The sequence below is a fragment of the Simochromis diagramma genome, unplaced genomic scaffold (assembly GCF_900408965.1).
Source record: "Simochromis diagramma unplaced genomic scaffold, fSimDia1.1 OVJJ01000361.1, whole genome shotgun sequence".
Taxonomy (NCBI): domain Eukaryota; kingdom Metazoa; phylum Chordata; class Actinopteri; order Cichliformes; family Cichlidae; genus Simochromis; species Simochromis diagramma.
In genome coordinates, this window is record NW_024386860.1 from 11,751,371 (window position 1) to 11,778,988 (window position 27,618).

General features: G+C 38.4%; 1 protein-coding gene across 3 annotated transcripts; it reads left to right on the plus strand.

Annotated features, from left to right (window-relative positions):
- The first annotated feature begins 216 nt into the window (after positions 1–216).
- bcan (brevican) lies at positions 217–27,332 on the plus strand. Of its 3 annotated transcripts, none has more exons than XM_040030565.1 (15): positions 217–433; positions 9,404–9,486; positions 12,310–12,717; positions 14,899–15,073; positions 15,508–15,635; positions 16,764–17,057; positions 17,280–18,152; positions 18,768–19,508; positions 20,628–20,870; positions 21,872–21,976; positions 22,088–22,246; positions 23,798–23,880; positions 24,055–24,199; positions 24,309–24,491; positions 26,124–27,332. In XM_040030565.1, the coding sequence occupies exons 1-15, from the start codon at positions 429–431 to the stop codon at positions 26,237–26,239; spliced, it is 3,741 nt and encodes a 1,246-aa protein (XP_039886499.1). In that variant the 5' UTR covers positions 217–428; the 3' UTR covers positions 26,240–27,332. The 3 variants fall into 3 exon arrangements, with proteins under 3 accessions (XP_039886499.1, XP_039886500.1, XP_039886501.1); XM_040030566.1 differs by having other exon boundaries at positions 218–433; positions 20,631–20,870; XM_040030567.1 differs by having other exon boundaries at positions 218–433; positions 12,325–12,717.
- Positions 27,333–27,618: the final 286 nt, after the last annotated feature.

Below are 27,618 nucleotides of genomic sequence, written 5' to 3' on the forward strand. Positions count from 1 at the left end.
GAGGCTTTTTAGGAAACTTTTAGGGGGGGGAAGATAACACTGAATGACAATAGTCTTATAGATGTAATGAATGCATGAACTAGTTTTCCAGCATCAAATTATGGGCTATGGGGACGACCCGCTTATGATACTGATGATAAGTATCCTCATTTGTTCATTCTTTAGCAGAAGGAGGAGGAGGAGGGAGTTCTTGGGCTTTTTAAAAGTGCTCACATCCCAGTTTCTCCTCTCTCCACCTCCTCTCATTTTGGTGGCGGGGAAGGACGGGAGTGAAAATCTCTACTTCTCATCTGCAGTCGCTTCAGCAGTGAGAGACTCCCGGAGGAATTTCGGTCGGGAAATAGATACAAACACCTGCACCTGTGCCGAGGCTTCTTCGAGAAGAGACGCCGATTAACTTCTGCAAAACCAAGCCGAGAAGTCTAAACATGAAGTAAGTCATTTAAATCTGTTTTGCGAATTTCATTAGTGTAAAACGCGCTTTTAGGTTTTCGACTTCTTTTTGTGCCGTGTTTGATATTTGTTTAAGCCTCTGACCTTGCTACGCATGCATTTTATTTCGAAACACCGTTTGCATTTCTATGGAACGAATTTTTGGGATCGTTACACTTGAAATGCCGAACAATGAGTGATACAGCTTGGTAATACAAAGTAGTGCGCTAACAGCATCACTTAACAACCTCAGCATCACAACGTTACCCCAGAGATGTTTAGTGATAGTATGTGCAGAGCTAGATGTAATAATCGGATGTTGTAAAGAAAAAAGTAGTGATAGCACAATTTAAAAATAGGCTAGAAATAGAAGGAAAAGAATCAGCACATTGTGCATCAGGCATCAAAGGTGAAATGCCCATCTTGCAGAATTACTTGTTTTCAGGGTTTTGTGTCTTATGTATTTAGCCAAATTTGTTATCCTTATGTTGCACCTGGTAGATATAAATATATGTAACCTGTAAGTAAGTAAGTAAATAAATCAATTATGGCAAAAAAAAAAAAAAAAAAAAAAAAAAAGAGTATAAGCCAGTGGAAATAACTGTGCCATTAACATGCAATCAATACCTTAATACAAATAAAGTTTTAAAAATTTATTTATTTATTGATGCATTTCCTTTTTTGTTATTTTCTCTTTGGAGAAACAGTTTTAAAGTTAATTAGTTCAGGTTTGAGATGTGTTTTCTCCTCATTTAGCTGTAAAAACGTCACATATATTCAACACAATGTATAAGTGTATGCATCAATTTTCAGTGCTGCATCAGAAATTATACAAAATTCAGCATTTATGTAAAGTGCTGAATCTTGGGTTTACATTCACACTCAATGAGAAAAGTTTGAATTGTTACCTGGTTGTTATCCTGCAGCTCTCCACTTTTGTTTACTTATACAGTCCTTAATTTGAATATTTATATAATAATTGAAAATACCTTTCTCTATAATATAAGTCAGCTTGCACTTGTTCAGACAGCATCACTGAATGTCTTTTCTTGGTAGTCTCATAAATAGGAATTCAAATAGGGTATTATTATTACTGTTCCACATGGAAAAAACTTTGATTTAAACTTGGGCAGTTAGGTGAACGTTTGCAGTCAGGAAAAGAAAAGCACCAGAACTCATGCAGATCTACTGTTTATTTTAGGGCCCAATTTACATATTAACAAACTACTAAGTTCATTTTCCAAAGTCAAACCTTTTCGATAACTCTAAATAAAAAGAAACAGTCCTTCATTTGAATTCTGTGTAACCAACAATCCTTTATACAGAATTTATTTCTCATTCCAAATTCTGAACATCTAAAGTGTACAGTATCATAATCTGTGAACTTTTTTACTTCTGTCTATTCATCTTCTATATGTGGAGCCTGATCCAGCGGTTTAAATTTAGAGGTTTCAGTAGATCAACAGAGTTCTGGAAAGACAATTTATAGCGCTTCTGTTAAAATCCATTAAATACTGATTCACATACTTACACGATCACAGACCATATTACGCACTGTTCTTAAAAACCTGTTGCAGAGAAATTAAGACCAACAATTTGATCTCTGAACATTGCAGAAACTCATCAACTTTAATTTGATATGCAGATTGCTCTGCACATATGGGAGTCACTAAGAAACTTATTCTTTTGACCTTTAAATGTAATGTTCACACATTGCCTCAAGGAAATGGCTGCTATACAAATGGAATTACTGCATCTGTACAAACCCAGCACATAATAGATTTTAGAGAATGTAACAACCCTTCCATGTTTATATAACCACTTTTATGTAAGGACCAAGGTTTGACTTGGCTAATCTGTTTGTATTGATCAGCTTTACTTTATTCTAGAATCGTAAAAGGCATTACATCTTGGTGCATATCTGATCACTTCCTTTCATCTTTTGAGTGGATATGGTAAATGTAATGTAAATGCTGCTGTTAATTTCTATTTAAGCATGTGGCGAGTGGAGTTTTCCAATAGGGTAAATTTTAACTCAATCAATTAGTTGTGGGCTCTCAGCAACAGATGATACAGCTGGCTCTCTGTGGGGGCCATAAGCAATCAGGTCATTGTGTTCACTGCCCTTTCCCATAACTTCAAAAGGTGTTGCTTCTCTAAAGCAGCAGCAAGTTTCTATCTCCTCCAAAAAGTATATAATGAAACCAGTGCTGTTGTTTTTTCTCACTTTGTCTGAGGCATAAGCCCTTAAAACTCACAGCAGATCTGCCTAATCGGCTTGTGGCACACAGACTACAACACACTCACACACACAAACTCACACAAGTCTAACGGCTGCTGTAGCTAACACCCAGAGACTTGTAGCTTATGGCTTTTGTCACTGCTTTAAAAGTTTTGCCCTCCAGCGCACAGAGTCAGCGGCTAACAGCTAACAAGACATGACTGCTGCCTGAGGCTGCCTGGTGAGCTGTTCCAAATCATTCCTGTGAACTTAACATCTCTCTCAGCACTCAGTCATGCTGTATGGAGCCTCTTTCTTCTTTTCTGCCTCCCCTATTCTCTTTGAGGTTTCCCTTGCTTCCAGCCCTCCCTGGCTGCTCCTTGCTTCCTGTCAGATTGTGTCTATTCGGGGTGGGAGGTGGGGGTGTTCAGGTTGCCCCTGGAGATGGGCAGGCTGATCCATTCTAGGTGGTGTGATGTGGGACTGGTGGGATGGGGTAGTGAGGATCTGCCGAGGGGCGACAGGAGTTTACTGTGGGGGTCCTTTCTTAGAGAAAATGGAGGGGTACAGTGGAGGTCAGGTTTGACCAATGATGGGCTGGCAAGTAGTTTTTGAATCCATTCTTAAATCTGAATGACAGCAGCAAAAAGAGGCAGTTTTAGACTGTGTGGTGAAAGGCTTTCGGTGCTACTGAGTTCCTTTGCATTTATTATTTTCGAATCCTTTAATAAAAGTACTTATAAATTCTGTTTAAACTTCTTCTTTTTTCATAATTAATTTTGCCTAATATGACTTTAAAATCTGATGTCAGTTAGCATAAATATATATATATGAAAATACTTTTTTAAAAAAGTGACAGTAACTTTAAACTGTACACAAACTGTGAACAGGTTATCATAAGTTCAGCAGTAACTTACTGGAGGCTAGATAGCAGTAAGATACTGTAAAAAAAATGTTAACACGTTTTTAATATGTTTTTATTTTTAATACAATTCTTGCAAATGAAATTACAGTACAATGAAATAAATTTAAAGCGACTTTATTGTAAATGCTATTACAATAGGATGTTTTTGCTGTAAAAATACAGTAGTAAAATATAGATTTTACAGTAGTAAAATAGACATTATATATATACATGAAATAACAACCTCTAAGTTGATTTTGATTGTATTACAACTCAAGGTCCTGGTGTCTTTCAGAAGTGTAGCTTCTTCTACTGGTCACTAAAGCACACATACCACAGCTTTAATATGATTCAGTAAGAGAAAAAAATTGTTTGATCTTCACTATTGTGTAAATTCTGCTTACAGCTTTGATGCTAACTAACATAAGTAGATTTGCATGTTCCTTACTGTAAATAAAAGAGCTAAGGAAAGCTAAATCCATCCATCCCCTTTGTACTGCCAGTAAAGATCTGGGTCACCGGGGCAGCAGTCCAATCACAGAAGCCCAGACCGCTCTCTCCTCAGCCAACTCCTCCAGTTCTTTTCGGGAAATACAAACTCTTTCTCCAAAGTGAAAACGATCTGTAAGGGTGAGACTAAGACACCTTTTGGAAGCTAATTTTTACCCCTCGTATCCATAATCTTATCAGGCTGGAGCACTGATGAACTTAACAGCATCACATAATTTACAAATATCTGAGGCAGTATTCTAAGACCTAACACTCAAAAAAACTACAAAAAGTGAAAAAGTGTGAAATAATTCTAAAAACTGTAAACTTAGCACTGCTGTCATAAACCTTCAGTGTGTCAAGCTTAGTGTAATTCTAAATGTAGATTTTCCTTGAAATTCACAATGACAGAACTCCAATGTCTTCTTTTTTGCAAACACTTAACTGTGGTTGATGCTCTAAAGATGCAGTAATGCACTCAACCCGTTTACAGAAATGTCAGCATGTGTGCTGCACTTAGCTTTCTGCTGGAGCATCAGCCCTCTCATCACATCCTGGGTAAAGTGACAAATGGGCCAAACTCTCACAAAGCTGGTGCAGTCCTTAAGAATGTAGTTCACCCCCTCTACCTCCTTCCTCCCTTCCAGCCTCAAATGACCTTTCCTGGCATACTTAGCGGTCAAACATCCTCTCTCTTGGCCCTCACTGCATTTCCCTTAAGGTGAAGTCACTGACTATTCAGTCACTTGTGATGCCTGACTTTGCACTTCTGTTGTTGACCAGAATGCATCCATTGCCTGGCAAAAAAGAGCTCTCTCTCTTGTTATTTCTCCTTCACTCTGTGTGTGTCTATAAACTTCATGCCCTGTGGAAATGTGGTCATGGTGGGAGGCTACGCCCACAGAGGAGCTGAATTATCAAGTGAGGGAGACAGATAGCTGATAGTTTGCAGAAAGTTTCACATCAGTGTGACCTGAAGATGAATAAAATGAGCATGGAAGATGCAATTACTGTCTTATTTATTCAAGCTTGTTCAACTATTATAGAAGTTATTAATGTTAGAATTTGAAATGATCTTAATAAAATATCTCTTTGTGTGAATACTTATGTGTAAGAACTTCTTTTTCTTCTTCTTCTTTTGTTTTTACAATATTTTCATATTTGTATGCTGCTTTTTATTCATTGATACTCTATGTGAGACATCTAAATCTCTCGCGTCTCAGATTTTATCAGCAAGTCAAGCTAGCTGGTGTTGTGCTCATTTAATAAATCCTAGTTTTGTAGATGAGATGTTGACATCCCAGTTATATTAAAAAAAAAAAAAACAGCAACCAGTAAGATTGTGGGTGAAATTGGAAATGCATTTGCTTTTGACAGCCTTAGGGTGTCATGCAAAGTGTTCTGCTTTTGGTTACTTTGCTCATCAAATGTGGGAACTCTTTAACAGTAACACTTAGTAATATTACATATGCAAAATTCCCATTGACAGAATTGAGTTCTATCTATTTGGCCAGGAGATATTGAAGTCAGCCAGTCAAATAAGCTAATTGACTAAAAAGTGTCAGATATCAGACATCAGCATTTCATTTGTGCAACTATGTTTAAACTTTTTAAGATTATAGCTGGTAATCAAGCAGACAATCAGTCCACATATTTATTTTTTGTAAAAAGTGCAATAGTTGGTGCAATAGAATAGACAGAACTGAGTATCGTGCTTCGTAATTGGCATCGACACTGAAGCCAGCCCAGGCTTCAATGCTGATGCCAGCGACAGATGGGATTTCTTGAGGAGCAGCTGTTGGAGACCCTCTTTTATAGTGATGATGTACGCTAAACAAAAGCAGGGGAAGGGACCGTGTAAATTCTGTGGTAAAATATTAAGTTGCATAAAATAAAAATACTCATGTAAAATCAAACTTGTTTGAATTGTCTAAATTACATTTATTTATTTTGTTACCCACACCTTTTTATGTGCTGAGCTGTACTTTGGTAATCTTTATGTAACATGTAAATGTTTCTCAAGGGCACTCTTTCTCATAAGACAAATTTTTAGTGAATTTCACTTTTCTTTTCTTTAGCCCGTTCCCATTTAAGTTTAGTGGATATCGGTACCTGTCAGTCTAAATCTCTGTTCGGTTAAATTGATTTGAACGGCCAGCTTTATCCCATGTGGCATTTCTCCCTTCAAAGCCTTCAAAGCCTTCATATTTGTCCATTATAAGAGCCTTTGAGCGATTATTTATTAATCCTGTTTTGATTAGAAGTCTGTCTCTGCTGAGACTATAAAACAAACTTCAGTTTCTCTCGTCATCACGTGTTTAATACTCCTTTCAGTCAAAAGGAAACGTTCACTGACACAACTGTCTGATTCCAGAGTTGCACATTCATCTTCAGCTAAGGCAGACAGACAGTCCACCTTCTTCTCCTCTCCACAGGCAACTTGTAAAAAGAGCTTGCATAAAAGATCTAAGAGTCTGAATGAACCATTTACTCTCATTCAGCCTCATTTATTTCCTCCTGTTGAACCTCTCGTTAATGCAGACCCGCCAGCGAAGTGTTGTCAGGTTTTGTCCCCTGTGGGAAGGAGTGACCTGCTCGGTTTTTGCTTGGTTGTGGTTGAATCATCTGGCCAATAATCTGCCATCTGTTGATAATTCTAACTAAAAAAAAAAAGAAAAAAGAAATAGAAGAGGTTTTGAATTTAATTGTTGCTTTTTATTCTCAACGTAGCTTTAGAAATAAATTACAAACTCATGAAGGTTTTTCTTTACTAAAAAACAGATTATAAGACTATTTCAAGTCCTAAGGCCACAAGCTGTTACAGTAGAAATTAAAGTATAATCAATAACTGACTGAGTTTTGGTCTTAACTTGCATGAAGAGTTCTTGAGGAAAGAATGTAATATTATAGCTCGGCAGCCTGTCTGCAACTTTTCGTAATATAAAGGCCTTTTCCTCTTGGATAAAAGCCTTTCACACTTTGTTTGTTAGTTGCCATTGTGAAGAAAAAGCAGAAAGGAGATAACATAAAATGGTGTAACATACCCTTAGGACTACCAAAAAATACAACAAAGGAAAACAGGACACCAAAAGCAAAAGACAATATGCTCAGGGTAACACGGGTGATAATAATGGTAAATCTAGTTAAGCTGGAGGTTGGGTTTCAGTCTGACCCTCCGGGGAGTTTTCTAGAAATCAGAATTCAGCTCACACTCCACAGCTCCTGAAGTCTGACTCACAGCAGCCACAAAGCTCCAAGGACACACAGGCAGTCCTTCTCTCTGTCTCCTACACACACTCAGACTCACACACACTAAGACTCACACACAAAAGCGAAAACACCCGGGTATGTTTGAAAAGCTAGCTTTATGGGAACATTCATTCACATAATATATTGCATAGCCCCTTAAAATAACCTTAACTATCACAACTAACAGTCTAACCGTGACTTGAAAAAAAGTCTGTTAAAAATTGATCCTAACCTTAACCCTAAAACCAAGTTTTAACTCTCAAACAGCCCTCGAAAGGGTTGTGAGAAGGTTGCCATTTTAATTGTAATTTGAAGACTAAACTCACATCAAGCTCAAACTAAGAATAAGAATGATAATTGTACACACACACACCCACACATACAAGTTCAAAATATTTACCCAATATAACTAAAAATTAGTAACACAAACAACAGTGCTGATGAAAATATTTGATTGTGACAGCCGGTCACGAACAAACTTGTTCATAATTAATTTATATAAAAATTTAATCTGCACAACTTGTTTTAATATTATTCATCATGACTCAAGGTTTTTCTTTTCTCTGAACACCTGGGTGTAGTTTCCCATGAATATCATGAGCTAAATAATAAATAACTTTGTTCTGTTTTTCTGTATTTTCTGATTCTATCCACAAATAGCATGATTCTTTTTCCCACATAGTCAATAGAAAATGTAGTCAGAAATTGTAAATAATGGTTGAAGCATTTCACTAAATGCATGGCTGACAGCTGAAAATCATTTTCTTAGAGTAAACAAATAAAACTATTAATTATAAACACAATGAATCTGGCTAGCTAAAGTAATGAAAAAAGCTGGAAATCATTAACTAAAAGTCAGTAAGGTGAAACAGCTGAAGCTGTTCTATCTCAGTGAATCATTATTCTTGGAGAATGCATCACCGAAGTATGCAGGCCCAATCTTAGCCTCTCGTGGCTTTTAGTTTATTCTTGAAGGTGTTATTTTAATAATATTATAAAAAGTCATTTGTGTTTCCTATCTGCAGTGTTCTAAATTGTATCTTTTGTGGTTGTATCAGCATTACTTTTGATGGCTACGCTCATCATTCTCTCATTTTTTCCTGCAAAGATGCTCATGTTATCCGCTCACTGGCTTTATTAGACAGTTTAAACATGATATGAAAGCAGGTGTCACTACCTGTCTGCTTTGAGTTTGATGAATCTCTCAAATCAGTGCGTGTCTTTTTTATTCTCTCCTTAGTGAGACACTCATATTTGCAGATACTTGCTGTCAGGTGTTGTGGAACAGCAGCTGCAGCTGTCTACAATGTCACGAACCAAGAATGCTTAAAAAAGGATAAAAGTAGTGCACTCTAAAAAGTTGCCTTCAAGTTTTTTAGTGAGTCTGCATCATTGGCACAAGAAGTCAAGTTCACACTGTTTTGTAGTTCTTTAAAAGCTGCATTTCAGCGGCTGACATCAAAAGTGTTTGAACCTTTCAAAAACGGGTAACTGCAGTTGTCATTTTTAGTAACAAATAAAAACCTAACAACAAACAAAATAGAAACAAGAAAGAAAACTGAAAAAGTGTCAATGTTAAAAAAAAAAAAAGGCTTTTCATCGGCTTGTGAAATTGAAGTTACCAAAGACATGCAAGCACCTAAGTAGCTCTGAATGTTACATCATCCAGAGAGAAGAGTTATCCTGTTTTTACTGTTGTTGTTGGGAAGGCTCAGTGATGTATTTTAGCAGGTTTTGGACAAAAATTGAGAAACAAATGATAACATGTAAAGCATTAGATTAATTCACAATATTGTAACACAAAAAATATGTTTTATTTGTTTTTATTAAGAAAAATAATGACAATAATCCTTCCTGTGACAGAACCTTTGCTTCTTTCGCACTTCAACTCATCATTTATTTTTTTTAATTTAATTAGAATTTTTTCTTTATTTGTTTGATGAAAAGGGATTTAAATTTAATGCACTGGGTACTATAACTGAAAGTGAAGATAGGGTATTAGGAAGTAGTATGCCTAAAAGACATGTTGTTCAAACTGGAGAACTCCTTGTCATATTCAGGTTCGCACATTATGTCCCTCTGTCTCCTTTCTTGTCTTTTACCCACAGGCTGGATGTGCCTCTGCGTGCGCTGCTGTGCGCCATCTGTTTCTTTGTCCTGCTATCGCCCTCTACTTCCCTCCATGAGCCTGGTATGCACCTCTCCCTCTCTATCTCCGTCACTTTCACCACTGCCATCCACTACTGACATCCACAGCTTCATTAAATCACACCTGACCTCTAACATTTTAGGGCAGTAGGGTCCTCTTAAATCATTTGATGTCATCTATTGTTTTTGCTGACATGCACCCTGTGGAAGCCATGCTCAAAGGTATCTGAGTGTTCCAGCTAAAAATCAAGGTTAATTGATACCGCTATGTAAATGTAGCTCTTTCGTTGTGTCAGCAAAAGAATAAGAAAATTAAAGAAAAAGTAATCAAATGGCTCATTTTGTATATCAACAGGCAATCCCTTAACTTTTCATCTAGTACCATCATCAGGATGAAAGCTGTAACTGTATTTAGCTAACATTAGATTTTGTTGAAACATCATTGTGTCTACGTTTAAGAGAAGTGGCTGAGCCATGTTTTGTGTGTCCCTAATTTATATAATATTACTAAAACACAAATATTTACACAATTGTCATCAATGAATAGTATGTATAATATCCCAAGAAGTAGCTAATTAAAATTGACCTTTTATGCTCATTTCTAGTTTCATTTCTTTCTTATTCTTGGGCTCTTCTAGAGCAATTTTATGTGATTCACATTTCCTTCTGGGTTTTGGTGCACACCCTCGGTTCATCCACTGTCTGACAAACATGAATTAAATGTAATGTCTCCCTCTCTTTAAGTCAACTTTCCTCTGCTTTGGTGATTCTTGCAAACATAACAGCAGGTGGGTGATACTGTCGTGTTCACAGCCAGAGCTGTGTGTCTGAGATGAACACATTAGTATCCTTTTTTTATACAGATAAGAGTAGAAGAAACTGTCTGAAACAGAGCATTCTGACCAGTCTGAAATCTGAGCTTTTCGCTCCCAGAGACACCGACACTGTTATTTAAAACCTCAGCCATGTTTCATATTTTACCCACCAGAGTTTGATTTTGAACTTACCAGTGACTGAATCACATCATTGTCCGCAAACATCACAGTCCACGGAGACTCCTGCCTGCCCACATCTGCCAGCCTGTCCATCACCATCGCAAAGAAGAAAGGGCTTGGAGACAATTTCTGATGTAATCTCGTGCCAACCTGAAATTCATCTGTCACTCCTATCACACACCTCAGCACTGTCTCACCATCCTCATACATGTCCTGCACCAACCTCAAATACTTTTCTGTCACTTCTAACTTCCTCACACAATACCACAGTTCCCCTCTTGGCACCCAATCATATGCTTTCTCTTGATACACAAAGAAACAGCGCAGCTCCTGTCAAAGCAAACATCACATCTGTAATGCATGAAGCCATATTACCGCTCACTGATCGTCACCTCTCTGCTTAACCTAGCTTTAACACCTCTGTCACATATCTTCATGATATGGCTCATCAACTTTATCCCATCTGTAGTTATTACAGCGCTGTACATCACCCCTGTCCTTGAAAATCGGTATCAGTTCACTTCTCCACTCCTCAGGCATCCTCTCACTCTCCAAATTTGTGTTCAGAAATCTGGTTTAAAAGTCCACTACGCTCTCTCCAAGACATCTCCACACCACCACAGGCATATCCTCTGGACAAATCACATTCCTAGTCTTCAACCTCTCCAAAGCTGCCCTCACTTGCTTTGTAGGAACCGTTTTTTCCGTCTGTCTTATTCTCTCTCTCATTTTCATTCCTCAGTTCCTCAAACTACTCCTTCAACACTCTCGATACACTCTCTTCACTTGTTAGTATGTTACCACCTATATCTTTAATCATCCTAACCTCCGGCACATCCTTTCAAGTTCAGTCTTTCTATCTAGCCAAATGCTGCAAGTCTCTTTCTCCTTCCTTAGTCTCCAACCTCACATACAAATCACTATAAGCCTTTTTCATTTTTTTTACCACCTCTCTATTTGCCACAGCCTCAAATTACTCCTTCACTATCCTACTTTTTCTTTGCCAAAATCTTCCATTCAATGCTTATCTGTACTTTCTCATTCCATCACCAAGTCTCCTTATCCACTTTCCTTTGTCCATAGGATATACAAAACACCTTCTTGGCAGCTTCCTTCGTCATGCATCTGGTAACTCTACCATATCGCCCAATTTCTTCCTCCTTGAATTCCCTGCAACATTCTTCCTTCTTCAACTTCCACCATTTCATCCTTGGATCTACCTTCACTCACTACCTCTTCTTCCCGTCCAAGGTCACCCTACGCCTAGTTACATTTTCCCCCGAATCCACCTTGAAATACGTGTTCACTACACGTGTAGTGAGTGCCTGGGGTCAGCCGGTGCATAAAAGAGGTGAAGAAGAGAGTGTGTCAAGGGTGATATGTCACAGAAGGATAGCAGCAAGAGTGAAAAAGGACAGTTTAGAAGGTGGCAGTGAGACCTACACTATGATGCATAGTTTGGATATGGTAGCAAAAAGACAGGAGGTAAAGCTAAAGGTAGCAGAGTTGTACAGTGACCAGATATGAATGTATATAAGGGGCATCTCAGGTTGAGCATTTTAGAGAGAAAGTTAGAAAGGCATGGTTGTGAGGGTTTGGATATGTGCAAAGGATAATGAAGATTCATGGATGTAGTAAAGGAAGACATACAGAGGTGATGGAAGACAATGCTGGGAAAAGACTGAGATGCAGGCAACCCAGTCAGTCAGTTTTTCTTTGTTGCAGGCAACAAGGGACAAACTGGGAGTTCTAAAGTTGCTCCGACTCTATGTCTGTGCTTAACACACAAACATGACAGTGGTCTTGACCTTCTCATCTGATTCTTCTAAAAAATTAGAGTGCATTACAAAAGGTCGCTTGTTACTTTAAAGCTTGCCTCTTCTCAGATGATTCGAAGCTTCTCCATGTAACCATCCCCGCCACCCAACCTGTGTTTGCGGTGCTCGGTGGCTCTCTGACTTTACCCTGCCTGGTGTCTCTGGCACACCCTCCGCCATCCCCCTCTACCAATGGTCGCCACGCTGTGCTGTCTGTCCCCCGGATTAAATGGAGTATCCTGAATCATGGCATGGAGACAGAGATCCTGGTGGCCCGTGGTGACAGAGTGAGGGTCAGTGAGGCCTACAAGGAACGGGCCTCTCTGTTCAACTATGCCTACTCCCCCGCTGACCTCACCCTGCGTCTTGAGAGCGTGAGGCAGAACGACACTGGTTTTTACCGCTGTGAGGTGCAGCAAGGTCTCGAGGATGCTAATGATGTCGTGCAGGTCAAGGTCAAAGGTGAGACATATATATATATATTTTTTTATCAGACTGTCAGTCAACAACATAATATAATGTGGTCAATAAATGAACATACTAAGAATTTCCCTTTCAAAATTAAGCTACACTTAAATTGTTTATGAATTAATGGCCATGGACCAAATACTATGAACATGTGCAGTGAGTTTGGAAATCATTTTAGAAACTTTACTCTTAGCTGCTTTCACACAGTGAATAACACGCAAATGTAATTTCTATCAATGACAGTCGTGAATCTATTAGAAACTGACTTATTTACACATCTGATGGTTAAAGAGTCAAGGTTTTGCTACTTGAGATTTAAAACATCTGTTTTTATCTGTTTAGCTGTGAAATGTTCCTACTGTTAACAGTATGATGATAGATACTACACAGATATACCTCCAGCATCACTTGTCCATGAATGTTGTTTTCTAGGCTAAATCTGGTCTTTAGTCTGAAACACTACAGGGAACGATTGAATTCAACATAATTCCAATCATTTAAGGCTAGAATCAGGTTAACTTTGGTTCAGAGGTGAAAGTTTAGCAGATTTGGAGTTTATATCTAGCTGTTATCAAGAAATGTGTGCACGGGGAGTTTATTTAACGGGCCTGTAGTGGAGTTTGACTTTATGTAAAGAGATGTTTTCAGCGACCTGAAAGTTTTTCACCTTCCCTTTTCAAATAAATATCAACATTCTTTTAGATGAATGGCAAAATCTCCTTCAATGTCTTTTTAGTGCATTTTGCTGTGCGTGATGCTTTTCAAAGCACAACTTTTTTACACAGACAGGAAAGCAATGCGTGCCACCTTTCGTACTAAAATAAACAGAGCGAACCACACCATGTAGTTATTCCACAAGCAATAATGTCACAATGACTTAGTAAAATAGTGAAATGGCCTTGCCCAGGCATGAGTGAGTCGGTGGTGTAAGTCAGGTGTGTCTTGACTCCGAGTCAAAGAAAAGTGTCCCAGTCAATATGATGAAAAGGAATAAGGTCAACCGTTCCCTAAAGAACAAAAGAAAAGCTGCTGTTTCTCTCCTGTTTCTGTATCAATAGTATGCACAGTTTCAGCATGTGTGATGAATGACTTTACCCTCTCAAAGCAATACAATATGGATATTCTGACCACAGTAATTTGTGAGCCAATATATCAGGCTCTGAATGCTGCTTTCACGAAGTTTGCATTAAATAATGACAAGAATTCCATTGTATTGCTCACTAAGGTCACAATAAGGTTGGGCTGTTGGGATGTAAATTTAAGGAAATAAACCAACTTCTTCTTATGTTAACAGAAGAAAGGAATTAATTTCAGATTCCATTTAATTAATTTAAAGGGGACATGAAACACTACACATATAAAGGCTAATATACACCACTGAGCCCTGCTCTCAAAAACCGACATAGATGTAATGCTGGATTAAAGCTGGAAAAGTCCTTAAAGCCAAAGTTTACCGCTGTCTTCTGTCAGTAGGGGACATGACGTCATGTGGTTGAATGGTTGGCTGCGGCTAATAGACTTATATTAGTCCTTGTTTTCCACTGAGTTATTGATTCTATCACTATTTAGCTTAAACTAAGTCTGTTAGCCGCAACCAACCAAACACATGATGTCATGACACACTCACAGACACAAGATGGTGGTAAACATGTTTTTAAAACTTTAAGCACTTATTTCTTAAATCCAGCTTCGCAGACAATGTTACACCTATGTCTGTTTTTCAAGAGCAGGCTCAATGGTGTATATTAGCCTTTATATGTGTAGCGTTTCATGTCCCCTTCTAATATACAAGACGAATCCCAATCACGGTGAATACAACATGCAGCCCATCTTTTGTTTAAGTGGTGACATTCTCAGCATGTAGCCAAGCAGCATATGCTCAGCTGAAGCCAATTAAGCTTAAAAATACTTGTGTTTTGGAACAGCCACTGATGGAGTAATGAAACCATTACAGGAATCTTAAAGCTAAGTCAAAAGATTAAACTGCAAAGTGCATTCTATCACAGTTAGTTAAGTTATTTTTTTTATAATTTTATGATTTGATTTTATCATGTTGATAATGTGCTCTGCAATAATGTACTTTTCTTTGTGATATCTGTTTATGTGAGTGCTTGTTTAGTACTACATGTTTTACAAGATCTGCACAGATTTCACAAAGCTTTTCTTTCTTTGCAGGTGTGGTGTTTCACTACCGCGATGCATCCAGCCGCTACGCTTTTACCTTTGAGCAGGCTAAAGAGGCGTGTGAGGACATCGGGGCTGACATCGCTACCCCAGAGCAGCTACTTGCTGCTTATAACAGCGGATATGAGCAGTGCGATGCAGGCTGGCTCTCAGACCACTCTGTGAGGTGAGGACCTGAGAGGACAGGGCACATTACTTGGCAATGTTTGGCCTTTTAAGCATTTTATGTGAATTAATTCAAGGTTGTTTTCAGCGTACATTTGCAATCAATCCAAATCCTTTCTTCAGCTCCAAACAAACATCAGGCTTGACATTGTAGATTGACTTGTTGTTTTCTATGTAGAAAAAAGAGCATTTAGTGTAGAGGTCAGTCATTCGGGGGGATGATAGTGCTCCACTCAGATAGCTAATATTTGATATGCTCTCCACATTATAACACAGAGATCGTCAAGTACCTGAGAGTCACTCATCTGATCTCAAACCAGACATTTCAGCTCTTCAAGACCTACTCACAAATGTACTTACACAAGTGCCATGTTTAGAGTGCTGCCATTAGAGAAGAAGAGGTGCTTCAGTGATGTTTGGCATTTCCATCCACAGATACCCCATTCAGATGCCAAGAGAGGGCTGTTTTGGAGACATGGATGGCTTGCCAGGAGTGAGGAACTATGGACTATTAGAGCCCGATGAGCTGTATGACGTGTACTGCTATGTGGAGAATATTCATGGTAATACAACTATTAAAAACTTGTAAAATGCATTTCACAAGTTTTTAATGTTAAATGTATTTTATGATAAAACCTGTGTCTTATTTTTGTACTCTTTTTGTATATTTTGTCACCAGTTGTAATAACTGCAGATTCAGTAATATGATATGGTTCTGTGATGTGTTAAATGTGTAAAACCTGCTTGTTTCTTTCCTCTTAGCATAAAAGCGATTTCTATGATTAGTAACAATTTATTTTTAGAGGATCACTGGGGTTCTCAAAACTTTGGTAAAAACTTTTGCTAAATCTGAGCAAGCATATCGCTGCCTAGTTGCACTTAAAGCATGCCTTGAAACCCTTAATGATCAAAAATACCTTTATGGCAATTGCCCGCTTTATTAGACATAGTATGTAAAAATTAGTGGTGTGCGGATCTTCTTCCGATACCAACAATTTATGTTCTAGAATCGATTCTCATATTAAAATATTCATATTTTAGTACTTTGGGGTAAATTTGTAGTTTTTCATCAACAGGAACACAGTGAAAAGAAACTATATCATTCAGATCGTCTAAATTGGAAGGAACTACTTCTTACACCTTTCATAGTCATATGCAAAATACGACTGTATAAATGTGTTACAGCCCCTGTCGTGTGCACTCACAACAATAGCTGAGCGTAAACGGATTTATGTGTGGACGTATTTTACCGCCACAAACAGCCAAGACATGGTTTGCGATATATGTGGCAAGACAGTGAGGTTTTGTGGCAACACCACTGACCTCGTCAAACACCTCAGAGTAAATCATATCACAGAATATGATGAGCTTATGTTGAGGGGAACTGAATTTCTATATGATAATTCTGCATTATTAAGCAATAAGAACAAGTAGTCTGATGTCCTGTAATCATTATGAAGCTATATTATTATATTATTATTACAATTACATAATACAATTATATATTGTATTATGAAATACAATGAAACATTAAGTTTTTGTACAGAGTATCGGTATCGGATCAGTATCGTCGATACCACCCTGAATTTTATTTGGTGTCGGATCGGAAAGGAAATATAGTGGTATCGCACATCACTAGTAAAAATGTAGCAAAAGTAACATGTCAACATTATTGTTTCTCTGTTTGAAAGGTGAGGTGTTCCATGGCTCCACCCCCCAGCGTTTCACCTTTGGTGAGGCAAAGGCCTACTGTCTCAGTCATGGTGCAGAGTTGGCCACCACTGCTCAGCTTTATGCAGCTTGGAATGACGGACTAAATCACTGCAGCCCAGGGTGGCTGGCAGACGGGAGTGTGCGGTACCCCATTGTCACCCCTAGAGAGCGCTGTGGAGGTGGTGAACCTGGGGTCAGAACCGTTTACAGATACAGCAACCAGACGGGCTTTCCTGAGACCCACTCTCGACATGATGTCTACTGCTTCAGAAGTAAGAGAGCAAGTCGTGTAATTTCTATTTGAGTTTATTCTGTCCCCTCAGTGCCGGTGCTTTTGTAGGTAGTTTCATGGATAAAAGGACAGAAAAGAAATATAGCTTTATTACATAAAATTCAACTTGGTATTTTACATTTATTGCCATGAAGATCCCAGTAAACATAAGGATATTGTGAATTCAGTTTATTTTTTTTTCAAATTATGTTTCTTTCTCCAGGTGATAATGGCCCCTACACAGATTCTCCCCAGGATTTAGCCACTGAGCCAGAGGATATTGGCCAAGATATTGTTTTTGTAACTACGTCCTCGCAGGAGGATGTCAGCAAAAGTGAAGCAACGACAGATGGAGTTGCCCAGACTACAAATCCAATAAAGCAGGGTACTGTCGATGCTCACACGGTGACAATATCACAATTGACAGCAGACATTCCTCAGACTGCAACTCCTCTGTCTGATCACCAAGAGCACATGTCCACCAATGACACTTGGGAACTGGTAAAGAAAGCCAACTACCCTGAGTCCTATCAGCCAGCACCCGAAGAGGATCCAGACACAGATCACGAGGAGTCGTATATAATTTCATCCCCTTCTCCAAACACAGATAATGTAGTTACAGTTGGTTATTACTCCATTATACCCATAACTGATGTGGCAGATCCAGAAAGTGGAGAACCCACAGAGCATCATATTTCTATGACTGAAAATCCAGATGTGCCAGTTAGTAATGCCACATCTGGAGCTGATGAGGTGCATCAAGAGTGGGATTTACCTGTTTTGCAAAAGGACCACACTCCATATGTCCCTGAGGAAAATGCCTCAGTGACTGAGCTTGTCTATGTGAGCACCTCTTATGATGCTTCAGAACAGCCAGAAGAAGCCAGCACTGGTACTATTGAGGAGATATCAGTGGCAATGACTTCACTCCACACTGAGGTAACAGATGTTCTTGCCACTTCACCGATGCCAGCTTTTGCTTTTGATAAAAGTACAGCTGATGATTCTCCAGACGAAGAACAGGAGCATTCTGTGACAGTCGATTTGGACACCACTGCCATAATCAAAGTGGTCACTAAGTCAAACCTTGATTCAAGTAAGTGAGATTTAAATGTGAAATTTAGCCCATAAGACGGGTCGTAGTGCCGTGATTAGCACTGTGCCTTCACAGCAGGAAGGTTTGAACCCTGGCTGCAGTCATTCTCCATCTGTGTCTGGGGGTTTCTTCCCAAAAGTGTTAACTAGTGATTCTAAAACTAGCCATGGATTAGATGTGGTTAAATATGTAAAATATAGAAAAAATAGTACATGGTTAAATAAGAGCTGTAGTTTAAAGGCGTTTGATTAGTCATTCAGAGTAAATGGCAGTCTATTTTCATTAAGAGTTACTCTTTCTAGAGTTTCTAGAGTTCTAAAGGTTGTATACTTCATCTACTGGTAGAGATTGTGTGTGTGTATGTTGTTCTGCATACATTATTTCTGAGCACCATTAAATGGTACTGTCAGCCCACCTGCCTGTCCACATCTGCATCCAACAAAAAGTTGCCCAAATGACCCACAGTGACATTACGGTTTTTATATTTCCAATACCCAAAATGCTACTTTTCTTTGCTACTTTACTAGTTTTTAGCATTATACCATGCATTGTGTTTCCCCATTATCAGTCTAAATTGCTTCAGAAGTGTAGAGATTTTTTTGTTTTTGTTTGCAGGTTACGATCCTACTCAAGCCCACTCAGATGTAACGGAGTCCTCCATCCCAATTGAGCATAGCGCTGAGGAATTGAGTAGCACTTCAGGAGACGTGGCAACAGATGATCTGGCAGAGCAGAGTGGACACAACCCTCCAACTGTAATCTCAACTGCAGAGGTCATCACTTTCTCAGACGACACAGGCTCCAGCATCGACGCTCCTGTTCTAAAAAACCAACCCGTCTTATTGTTGGGATCCCCAATCTCTGCAACCTTATCTCCTCCTCCTGTTGAAGTTGAAGCCAGTTCAGAGATAATAACCTACATACCAGAAAGCAACGTTTCATCTGGGGCTGAGCCATTGGACGACATTCAGGATAAACCCGAAATGGAGGGATTAGGAGACAGCTCAGTGATTATCCTCCGTACAGCCCAAAATATCACAAATATTGCACCAGAGGAGACCGAAAAAGATGTCACAGAAGGACCAGGTAAATCGTCAGGAGAAAACCCAGAAAACTCAGGGGACACCAATTCAGAAGGAGTTAATGGTGATGCTGGCACGAATGCACCTCATTCAGAGATAAAAATCACTCTGATCCCTCATTTAACACTCACACCCAATTGGGAACCTGAGCTTTCTCCTGCCACACCACAGGAGTCTCGGTCTGATCGAGAATATAGCGCTGAGCCTCCTGCTGCTCCTGAGGAAACTGATGGTGCTTCTAACGAGCAAGAGATCAACACCGGGACCATTAATGGTAAAGTTTAAAAGGGTCCGACACCCCTTTCTAACAAATAAATGTAGGGCGCACATGTTCCCAGTATGTGTATTGTAAGTTTTAGCTGAAGAAACCATGCAGATCATTCATAAACCCTTGTTTATAGGCCTGTACCATCCAGTTTTTGTTGTTGGGGTTTTTTTAACATGTTTTTAGCTATAACTCCAAAAGAGCTGCTGTTTGTTACAATAAAATCTCTGTGTCAGACACAGTAGAGCTGCAAATGGGAGTAACAGCTCCTTCAGTTGACTGTGAGTCAGTTGACATGGATGGAAATGGTAACCTTTTAATGACGAACTTTTACTTTTTAAGTGACCATTGTATGACATCACTGTCATTCATAAGTCATGTGTGAGACATAGTATTATTATAGAAAAATGGAAAATGGCTTCTGGGTGGTTAATTAGACTATATGTCACATTTCAGTCACAAGAAACTAACTTTTGGCATATCTTCGGCCTATCAAGGTAATGGCACACTTAAGATTTTCCATTTTCTATCAAAATAATAGTAAATCAATGAATCTTCTGTTCTTTTCAAATGTCCTCCAAATACTTGGACCCAGCTTTGCTCGTTCAGCAAAAGCACAGCATTTGACATGCTCTGGTGGCTGTAGCAGTGAAGTAACAGTGGCAAACTGCCTTAGTTTGTCTTTCATTTATGAGTTCTTGCTTTTCAGGCATATGTATTTATGGATGGAGTGCTGTGCTTGCCACCACAGCTGCAAATTTTATTGGTTCACAGATATGATTGCTGACCTAAATGAAAGAAATCAAAGAAATATTATTTTCTCATGTTTTATGTGTCTCGACACAGTGGGGATACCTAATTATGCACACAACAGTGGCAAAGTAGATTGTGAATAATATGTCTCCTCTAAAGGTCTTAATTAGATACTTCACAAAAAATATTTTGTTTATCAAACAGTAACCTCTTCTACCGTCTTACATAGTGCGTTGTACTGAAGTCTGGACATATCTGTTTCTAATAAGCCACATATTTATTTACTCATGGAGAGCTAGACAACTTACACAAACTCCAAGAAAGTTGTTGTCTGATTTTAAAATTAACTTGTGAACATGTTGTGAAATGTCTCAGCAGAACATGGATCCCATGGTAGTATGGAGGTGACCGGCACAGACGAGCCTTCAGTTAAAATATGCACATGGCGTCCTGAAGAGGAGGAGATCTCCAGCTCAGCACTGACCACAGACAACAGTGATATGACTATCATTGCTCCCACCATATACCCTGTGTATTTTGAAGGGAACGAGCAGACTGCCATGGCTGCCTCCCTGCCTGCTGCCAAAGTTTCAGCTGCAGGACAAGGAGGCTTTTCAGGTATCTGTACTCCAGAAAGAAGTGCAAATAGAAACAGCAGCTGATGCTTATCGGTGTTTTGGGAAGAGTAAGGTGTGATTAGGATGGCAAATGTAGTTTTATTTTATACTGCACAGAGGGTTAAACTGTAGCTTCCCGCTTGCTCCCGGTACCAGGGGCGCTGCGGCTCAAGACATATTGCGATATATATCGTGCATTGTGATAGAGCCCCCCAAAATATATCGATATTAGATTTTCATCAAATAGCCCAGTCCTATACTGCTGGTTTAAGACTTCAGGCTGACGCAACTCAACGGATGGATCAGTTATTAGTTTAGATTAGATTTGTTATTTACATAATTTAGTTATTTTAGTGTAAAGAACAGCCAGGTCATGACATCACGGACTCATAAATCCCTTGAGTTGATTTTGTTGTAGTTATAGTTCAAATATTGTATTTCATGTGTAAGTCTGGAATGAAGGATGTTCTTTCTTAATGTGCAGGATCACTTCAGGGAATTAAAAATGTTAGATTGTTTTTGTTTTTTTAAAAAAAGAAACCCATTTTTAAAATGACGTTAAATGACTTGCAATATTAAAATTAGACTAACAGAGTAAATACTGGAAACTAATTTGGAGAAACCATGTTTGAGGCAACAGCTCCCTCTGCTGGTGTGTCTTTGAAGGGGTTTTACATTTGAAAATCAGACAGCCTACTAGTCAATTGAGCAGTTTTATCTTTATAATCTGTTCCTTTTTTTTAAGTGTATTTTGAGTTTTTAAGCAATAAGTTTTATAATTGTCAATAAAATAAGACACATATATGGAATTTTATCCCCATTAATATAGAAAACAGCTGGGAAATTAATGTTTGTATACATGGACTCTGACAATTTAATACAATGAATAAAGTATGCAGTTTTTTTTAATTTCATAAATATTAGTTTCACAGATACAGAATAATGCACACATCTGAAATATTTCTGGATCTCTGTTATAACTGTCATTTCTCATATCTACAGACTCCTGCTTGGAGAATCCCTGTTTGAATGGAGGCACGTGTGTCGACGGTGAATCGTTAAGATGCTTTTGTCTACCTGGTTATGGAGGAGACTTTTGCCAGAAAGGTATAGCACCATAAAATACAGATGTACAATCTTCCAAACATAAGCCAACCTTTCTACTTATTCAGACTTAATACATTTCTTGATATTTTTCTGTCCTTTCTTCTGTCTCAGACCTGGAGATGTGTGAGCCAGGCTGGGAGAAATTTCAAGGATATTGTTATCGTCATTTTAGCAAGCGGCAGAGCTGGGAGGCAGCTGAGCAGCACTGTCGGATGTGCGGCGGGCATCTGCTCTCTGTCATGACTCCTGAGGAGCAGGACTACATCAATGGTAAAACATGACTCAAGTGACTCATATGATTATCAAAGATTTTGTAATCAGGAAGCAAAAACATCATTTGACTGCACGAGTTAAATGTTACTTCTTGAAGCTGAAGAAACGTCAAGTATATCACACAAATAATGATGACAAAGTTTTAGATTGTCTGTATTTAATGTTTGCACTGGGTAATCTTGCAAAGCTTTGAAATACTTACTTGAAAAATGCAATTCATGTCTAAGAAGCATACACTGAATTACACAACATTAAAAAATAAACCTGTCACAAAAAATATAAGAAAGTATTTATTTGGTCATATATTTCTTTGTTGTAATAATGCTTTTTGGCAGTAAGTCCTATACAGTTGGAAAACCTGTTTATTTCCCCGCATGTGTGGGTTGAGCAGCAGAGTTGAGTATGAGGGTTGCTCCCATGAAAAAGTTAATGGTACTTGTTAAGTTTAGTTACTGTAATAAGTACAAATATTTTTGTTCATTTGTTTCAAATGTCCGTAACCTAATCCCAGTGGAGAAACGTTGGTAGATGCTGGCACAGTGGTCAGTAATGCATGATATATTTTGTTCTCCACGCGTAAAATCTAAAATTCATTGTAAAAAACAGTCACATTCCCAATCAAAGGACAGTAAGAATTTTGTTGTTTCTAATAGCTGAGTTCTCTTTGGGTTTTGTGCAGTTGGGTTTTGTGCCTTGCCATGCAGAGGCAGGTGTCAAACCAGTCACTTTTCATGCTTCAACATGAGTCAAACTGTTAAAAAACGAAAAGTCATGAGTTTGTTTTAGGAACAAGACGCTGAGATTTTCTCCAGACAAGACACAACAATAACCTCTTGTGTCTTTCATCACTTGGAATTTGTTTTTCTTTCCAAGAATATGGCAGTGACTCACAGCTGCTGTTGGTATTTTGTCTTGCTAAGGGGCGATGACATCGTTATCTGACATCGCTGTGGTGGCGGCTCCTTGTGCTCGGCAGGCAGTGGGCACTGATCCTATTAACTGATACTCTTATGTAAGGATGTGAAAAGCAGCCGGCTTCCCAAAACAGCAGAGAACTTTAAAGCAGGAATGTGTACCACAAAAGATTTTTTTCTTTCATAATTTTCTCACAAAACATACTTTAATTCAAATTATTGTTGCTGACAAACAGTTTAAGTGTGAAAATATATTAGTATATTGTTTACATGCTGTGGATAAATGTTACATTGGGAACATGAAGCATTTTTTTTTATCTCAACAAAAAGTTGTGATGCTGTGTAAAATGTAAATAAAAACAGAATGATTTGCAAATGTCATAAAGTGCATTATTCACAGTACAACACAGAAACAGCTGGACAAACATAATTTAATTAGGTTAATTGGCAAAAGGTGATTGGATATAAGACGAGCATCTTAGAGTGGCAGTGTTTCTCAGAAGTAAAAATAGGGTTTACTAATTTGAAAAAAAAAATGGCAACAAACAGAAAACTGTCTACAAATTGTCCTAAGAAAAGTGCAATGACTTAATAAACAATATATATAATACATATATTCTTATGCTAATTTTAGAAAAATACAGAGAATATCAGTGGATTGGACTAAATGACAGAACCATTGAGGGAGATTTCCGCTGGTCAGATGGAAACCCACTGGTGAGTTTTATTAGTTTTGACCTGACATGTTTGAGATTCAGAGGATTTATCAGCTGTTTAACATGATTTTATTACATTTGGTTTGTTTAGTCACCTGATTTATGACTGTGAGAATGAGAGCACAATCAACCAGATTACTATGTAATTTCAAAGCTGCTCACTTCTCTTTGTCAGCTCTATGAAAACTGGTACAAAGGGCAGCCTGACAGCTACTTCCTGTCTGGTGAGGACTGTGCGGTGATGGTGTGGCATGATGGAGGCCGCTGGAGCGACGTGCCATGCAACTACCACTTGTCGTACACCTGCAAGAAGGGCGTCAGTGAGTTCACCTCATTTTAATCTCCCCTAATTCCTTCTTTTTTAAACTCCTTTTCTAAAAAATAAAAAAAAAAGAGTAAAGATCTAAGACTCAAAGTGGTTTCCAACAGCCTCCTGTGGTGAGCCCCCCCATGTTCCCCATGCCAAGGTGTTTGGGAAAAAGCGGTTGCGTTACGAGACAAACACCAAAGTGCGATACTACTGTGAAGAGGATTTTGTCCAGAAAATGAATCCTGTCATTAAATGCCTGCCAGGTGGCCAGTGGGAAGAGCCTCAAATTACCTGCATGCCAAGTAAGTCCATCATATGTCTGAGCATGATTAGTTACACCTATTACTATAAAACAGTCACGTGCTTCTGCAATGTAATATGTGACTATAATGTAAATTACATACAAAAGCACTTTTCTGATATTTTTTTTTACCTAAAAGCCTTACAACAGAATATCTTCAGATATCAGATCAGTGAAATATTGCTCTAGTTTTTGTCCCTAAAAAAGATATTTTTTCAGTCTGAGTGAACAATATAATAGAAAATCAGACATGCATGTATTGACCTCTGTAGTACAAGAAGTAACGTGACATAATGGCCAAGAGTGGGACTAAAAGAAAGTGTCTGCAGGTGTTAAGGTGTACTGAACATACCAACTTTGGGCAAGAAAGAATATCTCAGATTCAGCTGAGACTGTCCATTGTGAGTAGGGATGGGTATTGATAAGATTTTCACGATTCCGATTCCATTTTCGATTCTGTTTAACGATCTGATTCTTTATCGATTCTCTTATCGATTCTTTTTAAAAAAGGAGAACACTAAGGTCGATTAGCTTAGAACTTTGTTTTATATCTTCTCTTTGAACAAGATAGAAATTTAGGAGTAGCATGGCCTTAAAAACCCAACAGTGAGATCTTAAGAGATCCACAGCCTACGGCTCTTCAATGGGGTGTCACAGGGTCCCCAGGAAAAAAATTGTAAATGTAAAAAAATAAAATAAATATTCTTCTGTAGCAATAACAAAGTATAACATAAATTATTCTGTAGCAATTACACACAAATATCCAGTAATGTCCCTGCCTACAATTAAACACATTCACTTACTGAAAATCGGGGGCATCTGCTGTGGCAAATGGGTGCAAGCCTTTTACCACAAACTTAGTCACTGCTCGGTGACATTCGTCTATCCTGGCCTGAAAGGAGACGCTACCAGTAGACTGCAGCGAGAACTGCCAGCATCTGAGCCAGACTCTGTCTGTCTCTCTCATCATGGTCACCTAAATGCACAGTAATGGCAGGTTTTGTAATAAGGCAGATCGCGCTAACATAATATGCACTGTTAGTTGATTATTTACCTGCCGCATTAACGGGAGAGGACGTGCAAACGTTACCGCTGCTGCTGGGTTGAGATTCACGAGTCCGGAGTGGAATTAAAAACATGACATTCATTTAAGGTTATCGTGTGTTTTGTGAGCAAATGCTTTTGCATATTTGTAGTGTTTCCTCCCTTAAATGAAATATCTACTTTACAAGTATTGCAAGTTGCCCTGTTGTCATCCGTTCTCGTAAAGCATAATCAAACTTTTGAGCGTTTGAGCCGCCATGTTTCCTGCCAGGTAAATGACGCTCCGCAATGTGGTGACATCATTTGGGGCGACTGGAATCGATAAGGGAATCCTTTGCAAAAATGGCAAACAATTCCAAGGAATTGAAACAGTGGGACCGGTTCTCAACAAGAACCGGTTTTCGATACCCATCCCTAATTATGAGACTGTAGGAGTGTCAGCTGAGTACAGGAAGCTCATTTATACAAAGATTATAGAGAGCAAACTAATCTAAAGCAGCTTACATGGAAAAAAGTCCTAAAAATATGGTAAATCAGTCTTTTAATCTCTGCAATCATTTCTTTTTTCCCTGTTTCCTTACACATTTAGGTCATTCAGAAGAAGAGGACCTAGTTACCGTACATGCTGAGCAGCGCGAGGAGGCCATGGGTACAGCCACAGAGAAAGCAGCCCCGCTCTACTGGGACATTAACTGGAATGTTTAAAGCCACCCTGCCTTATTTAAAGCAAAAATCAAACATTCCTTCTCCTGTTTTCACACTTTTCTTGTTTCTTATAAGTCAGTCCTGCCCAGTTTCTGCATTAAATTGCCCCGAATAAAACAAGTTGTTCATTTTAACATCATCTCAAGGTTACAGTTCCTGCAATAATGGACAATTCTGGAAAAGTGCTCTAATTTAAATATGCGTTTTACAGTGTTGACCAAAGCGTGTCTAAAATGTTTGTGAAATCAAGGAAAATCTGTTCATATTGTTTAAAAATGCAGTTCGATCTAGACATGCATGGAAAAAAATATGATTCCCAGAATAATTTTCCAGTGAACCTTATCAAAAGATAAAGTAGGATCCAACACGCATTTTGGATCAGTAGACGACACTTTGGTGCAACAATCATCCGCCTCCTTTTTTGAATAAATGGGTTTCTGTTTAAAAAGAAAAAAAAAAATCTATTTTTTGCTGGAGTATGTATGGAAGAAATACATTCTTACTTTTAATACAGAAGGACAACTTTTAAGCAGGTGGACAACTTTTATATAAATCAATTAGAATCAGTTAGAAGATGAGAGATCTGTGGTATAATTAGAACAATAATTGTAGATTATGGAAACAATTAGGTCTTGCGTATCTATGTATGATGATTAGCCTGTAATACCTGAAATACACCAAATCAAATGGAAACCAAGTACCAAGTAGATGATTTAAAAAAAATTTTTTGACCCAAGCTGTTAATACGATATGAGCGGCTAAGAGATCAAGGAATATTTATGAACCAGTAACTGTAGCCAGTTATGACTTAGTAACACTGTTACTGATGTAACTTACTTTCACAATCAGCCGTTCTGTAGCTGGCCTTTGTTGTGTTTTAGGTGACGATAGCAGACATTGAAATCAACCTGTTGACAATGTTGAATTCTTGAATTTGACTGCTGCTACCACACACTGTAATTTTAACATATTTGTAACAAACTGCTGTTCATGATAGTTTGATGAGTTTCTGATAGGTGTTAAATGTAGCAAAGTGTGAATTGATTGTCAGCATCAGCTGGTCTGACATTCACTAAAATCTGTTGTTCTTACAGTCTGATGGATTTCTTGTTTTTCTTTATGAGTGAAGGTTTTCTGTGAATTTTAATATTGAAAACTCCACCTGATGTGTCAAACCTAAGATAGCTCACACATATCTAACGATCAAAGAAATTCAAATGAGGTCTTAGAGTAGCTGCACTCGAGGAAGTGCTGCTATTCTGTTCTAATATAGCACAATGCTTCTTTACTGTGAGAAAGAGCATGTAACTGCTCATTAAATGGACACATTTTTTTACTTTTATAAATTGCTCTTGAAGCTGCTATAACTTTGCTGATTT